This window comes from Quercus robur, chromosome 3 (assembly GCF_932294415.1).
Source record: "Quercus robur chromosome 3, dhQueRobu3.1, whole genome shotgun sequence".
Lineage (NCBI taxonomy): Eukaryota > Viridiplantae > Streptophyta > Magnoliopsida > Fagales > Fagaceae > Quercus > Quercus robur.
This window is the reverse complement of record NC_065536.1, coordinates 48,614,021-48,634,064: the sequence shown is the minus strand read 5'-3', so window position 1 is coordinate 48,634,064 and position 20,044 is coordinate 48,614,021. Positions and strand designations below refer to the sequence as shown.

General features: G+C 34.3%; 1 protein-coding gene and 1 pseudogene across 2 annotated transcripts; both read left to right on the top strand.

The window, feature by feature from the left end:
* Nucleotides 1-990: 990 nt before the first annotated feature.
* LOC126718157 (uncharacterized) lies at nt 991-14,578 on the top strand. Of its 2 annotated transcripts, none has more exons than XM_050420240.1 (5): nt 991-1,345; nt 1,590-1,693; nt 2,244-2,357; nt 8,923-9,006; nt 14,170-14,578. In XM_050420240.1, the coding sequence occupies exons 1-5, from the start codon at nt 1,084-1,086 to the stop codon at nt 14,230-14,232; spliced, it is 627 nt and encodes a 208-aa protein (XP_050276197.1). In that variant the 5' UTR covers nt 991-1,083; the 3' UTR covers nt 14,233-14,578. The 2 variants fall into 2 exon arrangements, with proteins under 2 accessions (XP_050276197.1, XP_050276198.1); XM_050420241.1 differs by lacking the exon at nt 14,170-14,578 and adding an exon at nt 9,228-9,756 and having other exon boundaries at nt 997-1,345.
* A 3,764-nt stretch (nt 14,579-18,342) lies between these two features.
* Nucleotides 18,343-19,575, top strand: LOC126718156 (uncharacterized; annotated as a pseudogene).
* The last annotated feature ends 469 nt before the right edge of the window (nt 19,576-20,044 follow it).

The window sequence follows — 20,044 nt, the reverse complement described above, 5'->3', positions numbered from 1 at the left end:
GTATCAATGAAATTAGCATACATTATGAATGCTTCGACCTATTTTTTAATAATTCATATCCAAAATAAACGACTTTTTAAAATAAATTATGATATTTCCTGAAATATGTATTACTTAACGATGACATGATATTCATAAAAGAGACTATGTCTACATAAGTAAACAATCAAACTTTAATGTATATTCTCAAATTGAAATAGAGTGTCAATCATAATTGATAATAGATTATAAAATTAGTTTTCAAGATTGTAAATTTCTTATAGGTTTTTATTTTTTGTCAAATATATTATCCAATAAGGTATTTGTAATTTTGTTTTATATTTTGGGATGTTGATATTGTGTAAAAATAAAACTTGGGTATTTGTTTTACTTATCTTTTGTGCAATTTTGTTTTGGTTAGTAATGTTAAGATTTGTATAATTTTAAAATTATTGAATATATATTAATTTGTTTAGTTGAGCTCATTCTTAATATAAGTGGTGAATTTTAAGTAATGCATTTTAGATCAAGTAAATATTAATTTGTTGTGTGACTTCCCAAATGGCAAATAAATATTGTTTTTTTTTTTTTATAAAATAAATTCATATGAAAAGTACTGGTCAACCCTACTTGACATTACTCGACTCGCAACATGATTAACTGACCCATTTCTAACCCACTTAAAATGACCCATTTTTGCCCTGAACCCAATTGATGGCTAGTCGAAATGTTCTCTATTCTATTATAAAAATAAAATAAAAATGCGTTAAAAAAAAAAAAAAAATCCTTTGTAGGCGGTGGATTATAGGAAAAGTGATTCGAGCGCTCACATACTTTATCGCCACCATTTTAGGATGTAAAAAGACAACAAAGCCAACATTATTATTCGATGGTGCCTAGCCTTTGAGACATTTCACTATTTTAAGACCCCAGTTACCTCCAACTCAAAGCAAGGGCGCCCATACAACTGAGAAAAAATCCGTCTTATTTTTAAAAAGACATTTCAGGCAAAATTGAGAGAGATATCAGCTACATATAAAGCCCAACCCAAAAAGAAGAAGCCCCCAAGACATTCTTTTCTTTCTATCAAAAAAGAAACCGGAAATGGCGTGCAGGACCGCTTTGCGTTTTGTATTCTTAGTGGAACCTTGGGGACCCGTTTATCTCAATCGGAGCACAGCATGCGCTTCCTTGAGAACCCGTGGATCTTCTCCTACTCTCAGTCTCAGGTTGGGCAGCAAATTCAGGACCCGAGATTTTCACACGGCGAGACGAACTCAACTCAATTGCTCTCACAACGAAACACCATCTTCTTCATCTGACGACCAGAACCCTCCTCAAGAAGCTGTTCTCAAAGCTATTTCAGGTTCGCCTAATGTCTAAATCATTCTCTTTATCTAACCCTGCTGTGTTTCTTTTTTTGTTTTGTTTTGTTGGGATTATGTTATGGTCATTATTTATTGCCCAAATAGAAACAACCTCGTATATTTTATTTACCTTTTGATTTTCTAAGGTTGCTCTGTTATATGTTGCACGTGTTTCTTTAATTCAGTGATTATATTTAGTTATATATTTTGATAAAAGTAACGTTGGGTTGGTATTGGAAGCAGAGGTGTCTAAGACAGAAGGAAGAGTTGGACAAACCACAAATGTGGTGATTGGTGGCACCGTGACTGACGATTCAACCAATGAATGGCTTGCTTTGGATCAGAAGGTATCAAACTCCCCCTTCCTTCAAGTTATTCCCACCTTTTCTGTTGTAGAATAACTCTAATTTCTTTTTCACTTTCCCCTGTGGTTTGGCAAAGAATTCGAACCCAGCTCAAAGCGTCTAAGAATCTAACCTTTGCGTATTGTTTATGTTAGAAAATTCACAATTTCGTAATAACTTAAGCTTTACTCTACCTCCCATTTAAAGTGTTAAAAATCCCATGTGTTGGGTCCCAATTATTAGGGGAGTTTAGGCCCACACATGAGGGAGAGTGTTAGAACTATGGTTAAATGATTGAATTCACCTTTTTCTAATAACTTGAGTTTTAAATTTGCAGGAAAAGGCTTTTTATGTTTTTAAAGTATAGATAAGTTTATTTAAATGAATGAACTGTGGCTCAAAGCTTCAGTTCTATAACATTATTTTTCTGGTAAGGCGTATGTATATTAGTATATTACATTTGTGGTTCAGAAAGAGTGGTCTACTTGTGGTTAATTTTGATTACAATGCTATAAGGCTTATGAAAGTAATGGTGGTATTGTTATTTGAACAGGTGAATTCATACCCAACAGTAAGAGGGTTTACAGCAATTGGAACTGGTGGTGATGATTTTGTGCAAGCTATGGTTGTCGCTGTTGAATCTGTAATTCAACAACCAATCCCTGAGGTAGTTATACTTTGCCTTTTCATGTGAATCAATTTGTTCAAAATGTCTAAAAGTTAATGCATTGATCTATCTTAGCATTTAATTCATTGTGATTTAATTGAATGAAAAATTTTTGTGGTTCACAGGGTTAGTTTATGTTTATAATAAATGTTGTGCTACCTTTTGTCCATCAATTTTTTTTTTTTTTTTTTTTTTTTTTTTTTAAGGATTTAGATTAGAGAAAATTTTAGATTTTTAATGACTGAATCTTTTTAGATTTGCATGTGTCCAAGAATTTCTGGGGGATCAAATTCTTGCCATTACATTTTGCATCAGTGCTAATAATTATACTATGAGCTAATAAAATATTTTGGAGACGAAGTTCAGTTAGATGCAGATGAACAATAATTACTGCAAAAATGAATCTTTAGGAATATTGAATTCGTTCACATTCTAAGAACCTCAGTGGGATTTGTGGGTCCTGTCCCTCACATGGTCTAATCAAACCCGGGTGGCACAATACAACCATAAAGGCCCCCATTTTTTATTATCAAAAAAAAAAAAAAAAAAAGAATCTAGTTGATGGTATTAGCAGATGGTTGTTGTCACCCAAAACAAAATAGATGCCATAATGGTGAGGAAATTATTTTGGATCAGCAATTATGGGGCTGTAAATGACCTGAGATGTTTATGAATGGCTTGGAAAGAAGCTTGCTTATTTTTATTTATTTAAGCTTGATTGTTCCAAATGCCAATCTCAAACATAGTAATGTGTTTCTATACAAGTCCATAAATATGAGTCTCAAGTTGAATATGTGTGTGTATTGTTTGTTTGTATGTATACAAGTATAAAATAAGTTTGCAAATAAGTTCATAAATCTTTAATTTCTTGATAATATAAGTAGTCCATTTCATACTAAAAATTATATATGATTATCATTCTAGCAACAAAAGATTAAAGATTTTAATTTTTATAAGTTCATAAATGAAATTTATGTAATTATTTTAAATAATATGATCTCCACTATAATTTAGTTATTAATCTTTAGTATAGATCTGTGAAGAGTTAAAAAAAAAAAATTTCAACCCCGTTTGGGAGAGGGGAAATGGATATAATTTTAAAATAATATTCTTTCCACCCCCTTGTTAGGTGGTTTAAGTAGCAAGGAATGGACTTGTTTAGGAGTTTTAAGGAGGAGAAAATGGAATGGGTAGGATGGAAAACACCCGCTCCTCCATTTTCTCTCGAAAATCCAATATTTGATTCCCCAAAGATGAGGTGGAATCGGAGAGAAATGAATTTTGTTAATGAAAATTGAACCTAAGTTCCCATAATGGCCATTAAAATTTGTTAAAATCCTATATTACCCCTGTACCTTCAGCCCCTTTTTTCTCAACACAAGGTCACTTTCCTCATCCCTCTCACGCTGCACAGCCACTCTTTCTAACAGCCAATCAATTCTAGCTTGTACGTGCTTCTCTCAAATGCATTTTGCAAAGCTTAAATATAGGAAGATGTGAAGAAAGTAACCTAATGAATTACCATGGGATCAAAAAGGGTAGAGCAATTAGCTTCATTGAAATTTATGTTTGTGACATGAATTTCAAGTAGAATATACTCCATAATTGATCAATTAACAGATCATTTGAAGTATGTAGGGTATTCATGCAATATTCAAGTGCGTATTTGGACGTAGAGGAAATCTAGTGCTTTAGTTATATATACAATTCGGTGAAATCAACCATTCTTGTACATATAAATTATTTATATTTGTATAGAAAATCATATAATAATGACATGAATTTTGACATCTTGGATCAGTTTAGGAACTATTTGAAACTTTTATAATAATGCTAAGCAAAAGAAATTTATCATAATTCGATAGTTAGGGGAGGGTGGATTCGAACCCAAGACATCTCTATTGGAAACATCAAGAGGTGCCAAGAACTATTTGAAACTTTTATAATAATGCTAAGCAAAAGAAATGTATCATAATTCGATAGTTAGGGGAGGGCAGATTCGAACCTGAGACATCTCTATTGGAAACATCAAGAGGTGCCAGTTAAGATACAAGGCTTTTGCAAAAGAAAAAGAAATGTATCATAACATTATTTAAGTTTTTGTCTGGTAACTCTTCCATATCCTATGCAACTGCACAAGCAACCATTTTGTTTTAGGTGTTTACGAAAATTAAAGGACTAACACTTAGAAAGGGAATACTTATAAAAAGAGGGGTATAATAGTAATGTTATATTAAAAAGATTCATTTCTTTTAAAATATTTAGACAAGATAGCTTAATTTCATTTTATTCCTTAATAATATACTCATTCTATTCCATTCAATTTGGACCATTCCTTTATGAACTCCCAAACAAGGCATTAGTCATGGTATTTACTTTATATGATGAAAATAAGTTAATCAAGTAGCTCGTAAACAAGCTCAAGCTTGTTCTACAAATAATGAACCAAGTCTAAACATGTAATCTAGCTTGGTGATAGCTCAAGCTTGGCTTGTGCTCAAAATAAAATTAAAGGAACAAATCATAAACTTTTAAATATTTGGCTTGGCTCAATTATTGCCAAAATCAGGACTATGTGTTTGAGTTGAATCAACCAAATCGTGAACTTCCATGCTTTTGTATATCTTGAGTAAGGTCAATGGGAGAGTGTTGACAACCTGTTGCCTCATTGTGAATTTGTTAAGGAGTTGTGGTCCCTCGTATTTTGTTTGTTTGGGGTGCAATGGGTGATGCTTGGTAGGGAGATAGAGCTGTTGGAGTGTTGGAATGGGGACTTTGTCAAAGGGGCTTTAGGTTTACTTTGGAGGGTTATCCCGTTGTTATGATCTTAGTGTCCCACATAGATTAAGTGTAAGTTTAACCACGAGTATATAAGCTCTTGGGTACCCTCCTCTTGCAAGTCTATTTTCAAGGGTGAGTTCTACCCATGGGTATGCATCATTTGATTTCAGAGCCAACTCCCGTATTGAGTAATCGGATGTAGCTAATTAAGTATGGGATCAAATGAGTTATGAATTTGTGGTTGAATCTCAGAGGGGGTGAGTTAGAAGCTGTCATAATAGCTCGTCTTCGCAAGGAGATAAGGTCTAAAGACCTATGGTTGATACCTGATGAACTTTTCATCCAAGAAAAGGTGAAGGAGTGGTTGAGAAGTACCATGCATGGTTCCCCCTCCCCTCTCTAGTTCTTTCTTTCTCTTGTTCCCACCCAACAAGATACGGCTCAGCCAAAAAATATGAGCGCCCCACTCAGACAGTGCTTTGAACGCGAAAATGTTATGTTTCACCCCCTTCTCCCACAAATTAAAAAAAACGAATAGGTGGGTGGAGCAGCCAAAAAGAGAAAGGGCTACCATCAAGTCAGTGTCAATAGAGTGAGCCATCATGGATGTTGGCTGCGGGCGTGGTGGTATGTTATGATCCTAGTGTTCTATATTGATTAAATGTAAGCTTAACTATGCGTATATAAGCTCTTGAGAACCCTCCCCTTGCAAGCCAATTTTCAAGGGTGAGTTCTACCCATGAGTTTGTATCACCTATTATATCTTATGTGGATAATTTGGAATGAACAGAATAAATGAGCTTTTGAGGACTCGGAACAGTGCATGGTAGAAGCTGAAGTTGATTTATTTTATTTTATTATTATTATTTTTTTTTGTGTCCTGTTTGATTGGATGACTGTACTTCCATGTCATTCCTATTCCTCTTTCTTAGATTTTCTTGATTACTGTAACGTAGCTTGAGGATGTTGAGGATGCCATTTAGCACACAGCTAGTGTATTGATAGGCATTTTCCTTGTTTTGCATTTTAATAAAACTTTTTCTCACTTATCACAAAGGGATAATGTTGTGTTACAGCCTGATGTGTCTAATAAGATTTGATAGATGCAAACAGCTAACTATTGTATACCTAACATATGACTGCAAATTGAAAGATCAAAGTTAGAAACAAGAAATGAAAACTTAAATTTGCAGTTATGGCTTTGTGTGTGATATTTACTGTCACAGTTTTCCCCTTGACTTTTTGTGTGGGCACTAAAGAGAAGTTGAAATGATGCAGGACTGTTTAAGAAATTCAGCACTAGACTAGGTTTCTTGATGAATTCTTGAATAAGGAGTGACGTTTAAGAGTTTAGGTTAGAAGAGAATGAATGTTGACGGCTATTTGGGGCTGAAACAGGGGTAAACAAAAAATAAGATAAATAAAACACTAGGCAATCACACCTAGGTCTTCCTAAGCATCACACCTAGGGTTCCTTGGCATCACACCTCGGAGAAGTTTGCATCACACAAACAAAGCTTAAAATAATCTGCTGAATTTTATTAATCAAAATATTCTGAAATAACATGACTACAAAAGAGCCTTTATATAGAGGCTATAGTTATCCTTTTCCTACTAGGACTTGGACTCTAAATAACCTATTCCTAGAATGAATAGGAATACTAATAAAAATTAGATAAAAGACTTAATAATACGTAAACATAAAATAAGACTCATGGGCCTTTGGTACGGCCAAGGACAGCCCTTTTCCGGATTTCTAGAAATTACCAAATTGCTCTTATTCTAATAGAACTTAATTAAAACTGATCCAGCAGCAACTAAACAATAAAATAAGACTAAGCAAGGTCCCATGAGAACGTCCCATCATCCGAAACATCCCAAATTAAGGCTTGAGCATTAGAACCAGCTTTTCGCCTCTTATAGGTCTTCAAAGTGGGCTGCCACTTACGTTCCCCATCAGAAATGTTATAAGCTTCCATGAATTTAGAAAATCTTGGGTGGAGTATTTAATGATTAAGGTGGTAGGTTCTTGGAATGGTATTTGAGGAGTTCTGATTTGTTAATATATAATAGTACAAACCCTTTTGAAGGAGCATCGCTTGTATTAGAGCAGCTGTAGGCCAGAGAACGCAATAGGTCAATACCAAATCAAGTTTCAAATTAGATGGTTTTGATTTATTAGACTTGAAGTTTGAGAAGGCTAATAGAAAAATGAAATGCTAATGGGATGTCACCTGATTGATTTTAAATGATGAGTCAGATGAAAAAAAAAGTGATGTTGGCATGCTCACTAGTTCAGATGGGTTGATGGTTGAACTCAATGGTCAAGACATTCCCAAAAAACCACATCTATTATGTCTACAATGTGTAAAGAGAAAATTGATGCCAAAAGAGTCTTTAGTCCAAAGGCTGCCGCTTCCATGACAATAATGATATAGGCTTCAAGCATTTTGGGCAACACGTAGCCATCACACAACTAGACAGCACATTTTATTGGCCACACATTAAGAGTCCGTTTAGATACAGCTTATTTTGCTGAAAATTGAAAATTGAAAACACTATAGCAAAATAATTCTTAAATGGGTGAATAGTGCCGTGAGACCCATTTTTAATATTTTTTTTCTGAATAAAGTTGTTATGGGTCCCGCGAACGGTGTGTGAACAGTTACTTTGTCCCCTAAAGCTGAAATGCACGCAGGAAAAAAAAAAAAAAACGCTGAAAACGCAGATGCAGGTTCATCTGGATCCAAACACATACTAAGAAACTTGATCAAGAAAATTATTATTTGACAAGTGACATTGCTGAGCATTGAGCAAGGATGTTGAAATCTATTGATAACTGTGTCAATGAAGATAGGACTAGAAATGCTCAACGCAAATGAGGACTATGAATACCTGCAACTTATGATGAGGGGGTATCAATCAATATGTTTCATAGCCGTACAAAAAAAATTGAGTAACAGCTCTAAGGCTGCCAAGAGTCGCCAACGAGAAGAATGTTGTTCCAGTTGGAGACTATTAAAGGGAGAGCAGGAAGACTGAGAATAGCGTGCATTATATTGGGAAAGATTTGCAACTAGGATTGGATTTGTAATGCCATAGCAAGTAGTTTGTCCAACATTATAAACAGGATAGAAAGAAACCTAGCCTAAAATCCAAGGAATTATGTTATTACTTATCAAAAATAGAAAAAATAATCCAAGGAATTGTGCTGCCATGGATTCTCTTTAACCTCCTTATTAAGTTTGTTTCATGGTGCAGTTAAGAATAGGATACATCCATTTAATCATTCTTTATAATCATGCCTTAGGGGTGAGAAGTTGACTATGGTAGTGACCCCGTTTTGGGAAAATCTTTTGACTTTGTCTCAAGATAATGAGGTTTATAATATTATGGTTATTACATTGGATGTGTAGGGGTTTTGGTTTTCTTACTTTGGTCTTTAGCCCTTAGGCTTGATGAGAAATCTGACTCTTGACGTAGAGATGTTCTTTTAAAAATAATTTTAGGGTTCCAAACCCAATGGTGGCAACTAAACCAAATTAGCTTTGTGCATGATGAACTTTTTACTTTTGCATCAATTTAGTTGCTGATGAAAACAAGTTCCATGTCTTGTTCTGTGAAAATCATGCTCATATCAAAATAATATTAATCATTCTTGAAGTATAATTGCTGATTTATTTTTTTGACAGCTAGACTTTTATCAAGAGCTAAACAGATTAATAAAATGGAGTATATTGGTATCAATACTAATCTAATCAACATTTCCTCATGTTTTCAACAGGGTCGTGTGAGGCAGAAAGTGTCATCAAGAGGAAAATATGTATCTGTGAACATTGGACCCGTTCAAGTAGTTTCCAGTGAGCAGGTTTCTCTCTCTCTCTCAAATATGCACACACGTTAACATTCGAACTTGAAATCAATGAAATTTTATTACCTCTTTATAATCTACTAAATCCTCATGGGGGCAGACAAGGAGTGAAGATAATTAGGTGACTTAAAAGGGAAATAAAAAGGGACAAGTAGGTGAATTAATGTGGTTTATATATTGTCTTGGAGTTTGTTAACATGGAAATTATTGTACTCCAGGTCCAAGCTGTATACAATGCCATGAGGAGAGATGAACGGATGAAGTACTTTTTGTAGTGTTTCTATCATTCTAATTTTTTAGAGATTGCTGATCATCTAGAGCTGCATGATTGTCCCATTCTATTCACCTCAGTTTCTCTTGCTCTCTTTCCATGTTAGCCTGGCTTATGTTCTTTAATTAACCCATGATATCATTGTAGGCAAGGAAATAATAGTTCAAAATTATTCAATTAAATTATTCTTACCTATAAAATATATATAGTTCAAAATTAATCTACTGTATATGCTCAAGATTTAATTGTTATTGATTTGTAACAAAAAAGTAGAGCACTGTGCCAAGCTTGTAAAAGAGTTCCATTGCCTTCTGCCTATAGTTGTAAGAGGCTCTAGGCATGGATAGTTTGGCAAGAAATGTTAGGGCGCATTGAAAGAGAGGATATTGGTTTTGTCTGTTTGTTGACACAATATATTTCCAGGTGAGAATGCTAAAAGGGGAATGACTTATTCTTACTTATCAAAAAAAGAAAAGGGAAATGACTTATTCTCTTGTGTTTGGTTGTGATCTTGAAATATTTTCCGTTGTTTGGCTCATGTAAAAAATCATTAAATATTCCTGTATATATAAACAGCTTTTGCTCACAAAATAAATATTATGTAAAGCAACTACAAAATCAACCTAAAATTCATTCGCTAATTCAAGACATAAAACAATAATTATAAATAAATAAATAAAAATCATAAACCATGTGCTAATTAATAAACGAAAAGCATGCAAATCTCGAAAGTGTGAGGGGGAAATTAAGACTACCAAAAAAAAAAAAAAAAAAAAAAAAGCAACTAAACAAATTGGGTTCCCGCATAGTGGTGAGAGGAGGAAATTAAGAATACGAAAGTGTGACCAACGCTAGTAGTAGAAGTGCAACTGAGCTCGTCGACACCACATTCTAATCTTCATTGTGATACATGTCAACCCTCACTCATAGAAGTATGGATGAACCAATTGAGCACGTCCATTTAACCAATGCCTTGAAGCCCTATGGATTTACGCGAGGTTTTATTAGGCTCTTTTTTTAACCCTTCTTGAATATTTAGATTGGAAGTTGGTATTATGAAAATGATTGATTTATAACTGTCCCAAGACGACAAAATCAAATCATCTTTCACCTATATATGCCCCTTCAAACCTACGAATCTTGTTACCAATAACTCAAATTGATAAATCCACCCGGAAAAACTGCGTAAGTTCCCCCCCCCCCCCCCCCCCGGTTGAATGCACCAATAGAAACTATCACCACTAACCTTGGCTTTCTAAGCTTTGCGGTGTGACAACTGTTCTAATTTTGGAGAAATTGATCTCATTGGTGTGGTGCAAAAAATCTTCCAAAAGCCTACCGAGCACATTGATGCACACCTCTACCGTCCACGTTCATCAGTCTTCTAGTTTAATTTGTTTTATTTTCATGTTCATCAGACTTCTAGTTTAATTTGTTATATTTATGAAATTACAGGGTATAATTTTTCACTTTTGAAATTATATAATATATACTTTACTTTATAATACTCTCAAAAGTATAAGATTTAATATGTAATTTACTCTTCTTCTTTTTTTTTTCACTATTTCCATTTTGTCTGGAAGGGAAGCATTCACAGTAAGAAAACTAAAAAAGTATTACTTTTAATAATTCAAAATATTACTTTATCTATTTTAACACCACACTTTATAATACACTAAACATTAAAAGTTTTATTTTAACATTTAATACATTAAAATAATATAAACAATGTAATAAAATAATATATCTAACACAATAAATAACAATCAGAACCATCAACACATTAAAATACTTTTTTTTTTAACACCGCATATTAAAAAATTATTTTTTGTTTTAAATTTTAAGCTATAGTGAGCTATTATAGATAGCAGCTTACTGTAGCTGGTACTCTAATTATTTTGAGTTTAGCCGCTTTGCTGTACAAGGAATTTTGAGAGGATCGGTTGTTAAATTGACTTTTTAGTCCATTTAGCAAGCTTATTTGGATGCTCTAAAGGGGAAAATGTTATGAGCTTCCTAAAAGCATAAAATTTTAGACCTCATTTGGGCAATTTCTAGTTATCTATGGAAAAAAGTTTCTTTGTTAATAAAGATTTCTAAGTACACCAAATTTAGGAAAATATAAGTGAAAATTACAACTTACTCACCTGTAGTTTGCCCAAATTTCAACTTGCCTACCTGTGGTTTTATTTTTTATACTTTATCCACCTATGGTTTTTTTCTGTTACTACTCCTTAACCAACCTCCCCACATGCTGTTAGTCTAACACATTTTATGCCAAAATCAGAACACAAAACAAATCAAACACTCCTCTTCCCCAAACCCTTTTTCATGCTTGCTCACCCACTCAAAACTGAGGATGCTACCCACTTGATATCTTAGAAAATAAATAAATAAAGAACACATCTACCCTTTTAAAGAACTTCTTAAATATGCTTTTACCGTATCTAATTATCCTACATCATTGACTTCAAATATAAGTCTCGTTCAAAATATTTAAGACTCTTGTAGTCTATATATAGAAGCACCCAAAGCTTAAGTTGGCGTGTCACTTGTAACAACTCAAAAGCTTTATACACACGCGCACACACACACACACACACACACACACACACACACATAAATAAAAAAAAAAAAAAAAAAAAAAAAAAAAAAAAAAAAAAAAAACGACTTACTGGGTAATGGGTCCAGACTCCAGACTTGAAGATGATGATCAATGATGCAATGGGAACAAATAGGGAAGGAAAAAAACGAGTGGAACTTTAAATTAAGTGTGCGTTTGGGAACCGATTAAAAATTAAAATTATTTTATCATTCAACTTATTTTTGCTACTAATTTAACTAACTTTTATCTTTATCTACAGTACTTTCAGTAATAAGTTTTTAGTTTCAGCAAAATAAACGGTATCCAAACACACCCTAAGCCTCCGTTTGGATACCAATGAAAAATGAAAATTATTTCACTATTCAGCTTATTTTTGTTACTATTCATGGACCCTACTACATTTTTGGTACTATTTATGGGTTCTACTATACTATTTCAGCTAATTTTTACCTTTATCTATAGTACTTTCAGTAATAAGTTTTCAGTTTCAGCAAAATAAGCAGTATCCAAACAGACCCTAAGTGTGTGTTTGGTTCCAGTTTAAAAAGCTAGCTTATTTTATTATTTAGCTTATTTTTACTACTATTCATGGGCCTCACTGCACTTTTTGGTACTATTCATGAGTCCCACTTATTATTTAGCTTATTTCAGTTAACTTTTACATTTATCTACAGTACTTTTAGCAAAAAGTTTTCAGTTTTAGCAAAATAAGTAGATTCCAAACAAACCCTAAGAAATCTTGTTTCCGTTGTTTTTTTTGTGTTGTGTCCCATTCATACTTTTAAATTAAGATCTCAAGGGGTAGCACGCTTGGTTTTGAGTGGGTGAGCATGCGTGAGAGTGTGTTTTGGGGAGAGGAGTATTTGATTTTGGCATAAAATGTGTTAGATTAACGATATGTGACGAAATAGGTTACAGAGTAGTAACGAAAAGAACCACATGTAGGTAAAGTGTCAAAAATGAAACCACAAATAGGCAAGTTGAATTTCGAGTAAACTAAAGGTGGGTAAGTAGTAATTTCCCCAAAATATAATGTTTCCCCCTAAGTAAACAATTTAATGCATTAACTTTTCTGCCCATTTTCAAATTTTGATATTTCAACCAAGGAATTCACGTTGGAAAATGTTGTCGACATGCCATTTGAACAAAATTCCAAATACATGTAGTCAACTCATTATTGGGGATTTATTTTTTATTTTTTATTTTTTCAAAATAACACCCATTTTCAAACAATTTTGTTAGTAGGCATAGTTTTTGAACTATTTATGAAAGTAACATCTCGAGTCTCTTAGACTTTGAGTTTACTATAGCAAATCGAGTTTGTAGGAATCGATTTCAAGGGGAACTCGAGTGTGTAGGAGACGATTTGCAGTGGAACTTGAGTATTAGAGACTCGAGTTCCTGGAAAACAACCTTTGCCTGAGGGAATCATACACGTTTGTGGGTTCAATCTGAGCTTGGGTTCGTGGGTATCGCCGCTTGGATCGTGGGTTTGCCACTTGGGTTTGCTGGTTTGTGGGTTCGCTGACTAGGTTCGTGTGGTTTTTGCTTTGATCTCTTGTTTGTTTTTTTGTTGTTTCTTTGGTTGTCGTGGATTTTTTTTTCCAGAGGAGAGCAAAGGAAGAAGAAGAAGGGCTTTTTGGCTTTCTCATGTGGAACTCGAGTGTTTAAAACACGAGTTCCAAGTGAATTTTCGTTAAAATCGAGTCTGTGATACTCGATTTGCTACAGTGATCTCGAGTCTCTTAGTCTCGAGATGATACTTTGCTAAATAGTTTAGAAACGATGCTAACTAACAAAATTGTTTTAAAATTTGTGTTATTTTGAAAAAAAAAATCCCATTATTGGTGGTTGTCCGCAGCTCCAACCTAACTATTGTGAGGACTTTTAAGACTGAACAGTAACATGTCCAAACTTTGTCGTGTGGCAAATGGCAACTGGTAATTGCTGTCGTGCTGTAATTGCCTATATTCAATACACTTGAAACAATGACTAGAAAATAAGAACAAGATCAACTCTCATATTCCATAAGAAAACATAATGGCAATAAGCCAGTAATAGTAATATTCATCATCAATTTTCGATCATTGTAGATAGTGAATTTGGGTAATAGGTGGGTGGTCAGACATGAGGATTTTGCATTGTGGAGCATCTTCAACACACTATATATATTTTTTGTATTGTTTGGAGAGTAAATAGTAGTTTTTGACATTTTGCTTACTTACCTTTTCAAATACACTTTCTAATAAACTTTGTATCATTTTCACTATTTGTAACCCCAAAGATCAAACATTTTCACTCAAAAAGCAAAGACCACACATTTATTTCTACTGCATCAAAGAGATAGAGAGCATCACTGAGAGACAGAGATTAGTGTTCCAAAATCTGAAGAGAGAGTCGCCTGGAAGACTTAGGCCAACGAAGATCGGCGTTCACCATTCATTCCACCCCGTTTTTGTCCCCTCCCTACCGCTGAAAGGACATGCTACCTAGAAGGGTTAGATTGGTTTCTGTCTTCTTTTTTTGCTTTTATTTATTTATTTGATTAGTTTTAAGCTCATGTTTATGTTTGGATCTCCTCTTTTGAGAGAGAGAGAGAGAGAGAGAGAGAGAGGATTTAGGTTGAGTTAGTTGTTGTGAATGTTGAATAAAAATTGAATATTTTAATCAGTTGGTTGAATTTTTCATTCCAATTAATTCTTTTACTAATGAATAGTAGGTCATCAGACTGAAAAAGTTAATGTTCATTAGCAAACAATTTTTTGCTAATAAACAGTAACTTAGAGAGTCTGTTAGAGCAACATTTTGTGGGTTTACTCTCCAAATTAAAAAAAGTTTTAAGTTTAGAGAGTTTGTTGGAGATTCTCTTAAAGGGTTCTATTATACTGCCTGTGACATTAATATCTAAATAAGCAAGGTCGCTATCGGTTCGTTGCACACTTGCACTATAGTGTGCACAACATACAGCTCCTGCGATTGTTAGGATTGCTTACAAACCAAGCTGCCTTGCGAGCCTTCAACAATTAAATAAGCTGGGTTTAATGATATAAGCTTGTTTTCTTTACAAGCCAACTTTGATTTTGGAGAACGGGAGATGCTGGTGCGTTATGTTGTTTTCTTGCTAGGAAAACTCCGGGAATGGAGAAATTATACCGTCCTTATGGTGTACCATGTCATATGTTCACCATTCTACTAAAAGACTCTCACGTGTTTGAAATTGCCGAGTCAATAATTAGTTTCTGTTTAAAATTTTTTTTCTAACTTAACAATTTTAAATAAGTGAGTCTTTTAGTGGAATGGTGAACCACGTCACTTGTCTACCATGAGGACCTTATAATTTCTCGTGGAAATGGCTTTCTTTTGTTTTGTCTATGCTTTTTGTATTTGCTTAAATGTGAGAACAAAAGGTGATTAAGTAAATAAGTTGTCTTATTTGGAAAAGACTGACTTATTTGTTTAAAGGTACTTTTTATCGTAAATAAGATAGCAGTAGATAAGCGCAATCAAACTTTGTTGACATTTACTCGACAATTTAAATGATATGATCGGTTGCAAGTTTGCAATATCGAATTTTGTTGGAAGTTGTGCTCTGAAATCTTCTTTACAATGATTTTCATGAATTGTGTTAGGACTTTTAGTATTCGTTAATTTTATGACAATTATTTATAATTTGAATTTTTTATTTTGCAATACATATGGGGTAAATTAAGGCTGAAGCTTTTAATTACTGTGCAAGACTAAAGACCTCAATCGAGCAAGATCTAGAACTCCGTCATGTGAAAATGAAGATTAAAACATAAAGTTTCGATACACTCTTGATAGACTTTAAATTAACTAAGACCCTATTTTGTAAACTTTAGAGTTTTCCTTTCAGTGCTGTTTTTATAGTCACCTTAAGCCTAAAACCTACTTAAATTTTAAACCTTGTTTCAACTCTAATCACAAGAGAGGAAGACAATCACACTAAACCTTGAAAAATCTAGAGAGAGCCTTCTTTTGTCTTCCAACCTCTCCCATTGAATATCTTTGAGAGGTTGTGTATTCCAAACACATAGATCACCATACTTATGTCAAACTTCTATTGAAACCATAGAGACAACATCACATCTTCAAGAAGTCTTGGAGTGATTGGAGATCAGTTTTGTGATCAGTTGGTCGACTTGCAACAACAAGTAACTTTGAAGGCTTAAGGCAGGAATCATAGGAGTGGGAAGCTCAGGTTGTTAAAGTCGACTTCCTTTGATATCTTTAGATATGAAGCCTCGAGTAGGCATAGACCTTATCTAGATCACATACGCGTTCCGTCTTGTCCTCTATTTTCCAAAGTTTTTGTTCCTGAGTTTTTAAAGCCATTTGTGACCGTTTGTTTTGGCTTGTTGTGCTAAACTTCTTTTATTGGCTAATCTATTATTTTATTATTATTTGACCAAAATAATGTATTATTTAAGACATAATAAATAAAAATAGTTCTTATCACTTTCTCAAACACAAGAGTTATGTTCGGTCTTCGTCAAATGTTCTTGCTCTTACATAGACTTCTCTTGTTCTCAGAATTTTTTCTTGATCGATTAAAAGAAAATGCTTTGTGGAAGGTTATTTTTGAACCTTTATGTGTGGAAGTGCGTTCAACACAAAGGTTGGTGTTATAATTTGATCCTAGTGTGTTGTTCAGCCTGAGAATTTTTTTGCACCAAGTTCTTCTTTGGGTGGTACTAATTAACCTTTAAAGATAATGCATTCACATAATTTTATAGCTCTATGAGATCGATCTTCAACTTATATGATTCTGCTCTTGTTAAGAAAGCCAACGTTTCATATGTCATAGCATTATCTTTCTTTCTAAGGTGGAGGATCATAAAGTAATGACCAAAAGATCGTATAAATCCATGCTGTGAAATAATGTGTTTTTTGTCAAGAATAATTTAGTGAATGCACTAACTCTTTAACCGAAAAAGCAAGTTAAATCAGAAAAATCAATAGGTGGTGATGTAAAAATTGGAATTTGTTATGACAGGATCATTCCCTTAAAGGCTTAAACCACACCAGCTAGGCCAATTGGCTTCTTGAACTATACGAAACATATATTTAATTTTTTCCATTAAATAATTAGTTTCCACTGTAATATAATAATTAATAGTTAATCAATGAATACTATTCATGGGCTGACTCTTTGACCGGTCGTTCTCAGGTCAAAATGATTCCTTGTCCCGCAAGGTTTGTTGCCTACCTGATGAGTACCTAAGCACACCTATACTTTGTTTTTTTTATACCTAAAAATCTGTTCTAAACGTCCTCAAATGCTCTAGCAGTCACAATCTCTTCAGCATTTTCTATCCCCTTGATGACTAAAGATAGCATCAGATTACATAATTTGAAAACAGTTAATTGTCTTGTTGCCATTCGTAGCTTCTATATTTTTATCTGCAACTTGGATTGATAGACATAGGCATCTAGCCCAAATGAATAGCCAATCATTAGCCAAAAACAGATAAAAAACAAGATAAACAAATGCCCTGTAAATGTACATATATTTCCAACTCCTTTAGGCCCATGGATATTAAAATCCTCAAGGTCTCATTAACAATTGTCACCTTGATTTTAACTCTTTTAGAATGGTATCTTTCAAGATGTGAAGCATCATTTGTACTCGGCCCGATTAAACTCCTTGTTATGGTTTCATTGCTTTTCTAAGTTCACACACCTACATAAACTAAAGAGGCTCCGCACACCAATGAATCCGTGTAGTCTATGATGAGGAAATAATGTAATGTTTTTATAGAACTGCGGCTTCATATTTCTAAGTCAAATTCCTGACTTCGCTAAGTTCCAGTAATGTGAATTTCTTTTCTCCCTTGTGGTCCAGCGGCAGGATAGTAATTTATTCAATCATTGGCAGGATGCTATATCATTATATAAATCCATCTTGTGGGGGCTTTGCTGTCATCACCTTTGGTTGCTTATCTCTTTGTTTGCAAGGCTTTTAAATTTCTTTAATACTCAACTTCAATCCATTACTGTTGCAACCTAATTTTCAAACGTTAGCTTGTCTCCATGTCTACCTTTTATGGTGTTGGTTTTTCCCTCTTGTAATTCTTACTCTATTCTTCCCTGCAACCTGGTTTTTAAGTATTAATGCCTAGTTTGGCTTAAAGTTCTAAGAAATGACAAGGCATCATATGGAGAGTAACATAGAAGAAAAGGTCATTCTTCACGGAGAGTCTAAGGTATTCTTTTTTCTTTGCAATTCCATGAAAATTATTTTTCTACAGTTGTTAATGTTGTTATAAAAATCCTGATTTAGAAGTTCCCACTTTGTTAACAAATAACAATTAGGACGTGGTAGAACATGAACTTGAAGAGTCAGTTTTAGCTTCTTTACCCACATCACCTAGATTGTTTCATGTTTCCCCTTTAATAATATAATATAACTAAGCTTTCATTATGGTGCAATATTTGATCAAACTTGATTGGAATACAGAAAGCACATACAATGATTCCTGCTCACTTGGTTGCTGAAGCCATATCCACTCTCCATGGCCTTGACCTGAGATGGTCAGGCCCAATAACCCCAACTGAGATGAAATATGTTTGCGAAATACCCGCAATATTGCAATGGCCTTGTGGAAGAGGGACACAACAAATTTGATCTTGATAATCTTTCTATAAAGGAGGAATCTACAGAGACCCTACCTGATGACAAACGCAAGTCCCCCAAGAATATTAGTAGTAATCTTTCTGACCTTGACAAAACCCAATTGGAGCCATCAAGACTCCTTGATATACTTACCAAGAAATCTTCTTTTCAAGGGAGTTTCATTTCAATCCCAGAAATCCAAGCTAGGAACCGAGCCTTGAAGCATTGTGGGCTATCAGAGAAGGACTACTTGGTTCTTTTCATGCCTAACTACAAGGATGCTATGATGATGATTGGGGAGAGCTACCCTTTCTTCAGAGGCAATTTCTACCTGAGCATTATTAGCGAAGAGTTTGATCAGAAAAGGGAATTTGCGACTCATAAAGAATCAAAAGTCGTTTCAGCACCAGAATCTTGGTTGGACTTGAGGATTAAGGGGTCGCAACTTAGCCAGAACTTCAGGAGGAAGTGTAAGCATAGTCCTAAGGGACTTTTTTCTTACCCTCTCTATTTGAATGGGACCCGATACTCACAGCATTGGATCTCAGAGGCACACCGGAATTCATGGCATGTTCTCCTTGATATAATGGGCTTGATTTTTGGCGAGGACCGGTTGGCTCTTGCTCTACACCTTCTTGACTTTGTGTTGTGTTTACTAGATAACACACATGGTCAGCCATCCAAGATTACTTGCCTCCTCGTTAGGAGAAAATCATTTGATGCTACTTCACCTTCGGCCTAAGTCCATAACTAATTACTAGAGCTTGTAATAAGGATGTGAATGTAGATCAGCTTCAAGACCTGTATTTTAATGTAGTATATATATATATATATATATGTATATATATTGCATTTGCTTTTGTTCTTAAACATGCTAATGAAGCATGAGAAGGTCCTTTTAATGTCATTTCTTTCTTAGGAACCTCGGTGATCCAAGTGAATGGCATGCCTTGTAAAGGTCACTTAATTTATTCCTCCAACCGGTTCAACTTATTCACTTTGTGGCACTCTTTTGCTTTCATGTAAATTTAAGATCAAAGTTCTCCATGGCCTCGCATTAAGCACTCTACAAAGACTCCTATGAATTGAGTGCTTGATGACCCCTGACAACATCTTAGAATACATGTAAAGAGCCTTATAGCTTAACTAACACATTTTGGCATTTTCGACAGAGATGTCCAAGTTCAAAAGATACAATGTACAATACTTACCAAAACAAGAGCCTTTGCAACGTAATTTGATCCAAGAAAATGAATATCTGGTTGCACAATTCAAATCCAAACCTTGTAAATTGTAATCCAAAAGTTGTGATAAGGGATTATTTGGCAAACCATTTAAATGGGGAAACCTCTAAAAACATGAAAATCTTTTGCTTCACTGGAAGAAGCCCCTTCTACTGGGGGACAAATAGAGGTTGAATATAAACAAGTTGCAATACTAAAAACAAATCTGACCGCGTATCCTAATCCAGTAATCCCACCTCACAAAGAGGAAAGGTAAAGTTGGTTGAATCATGTGTGGACAG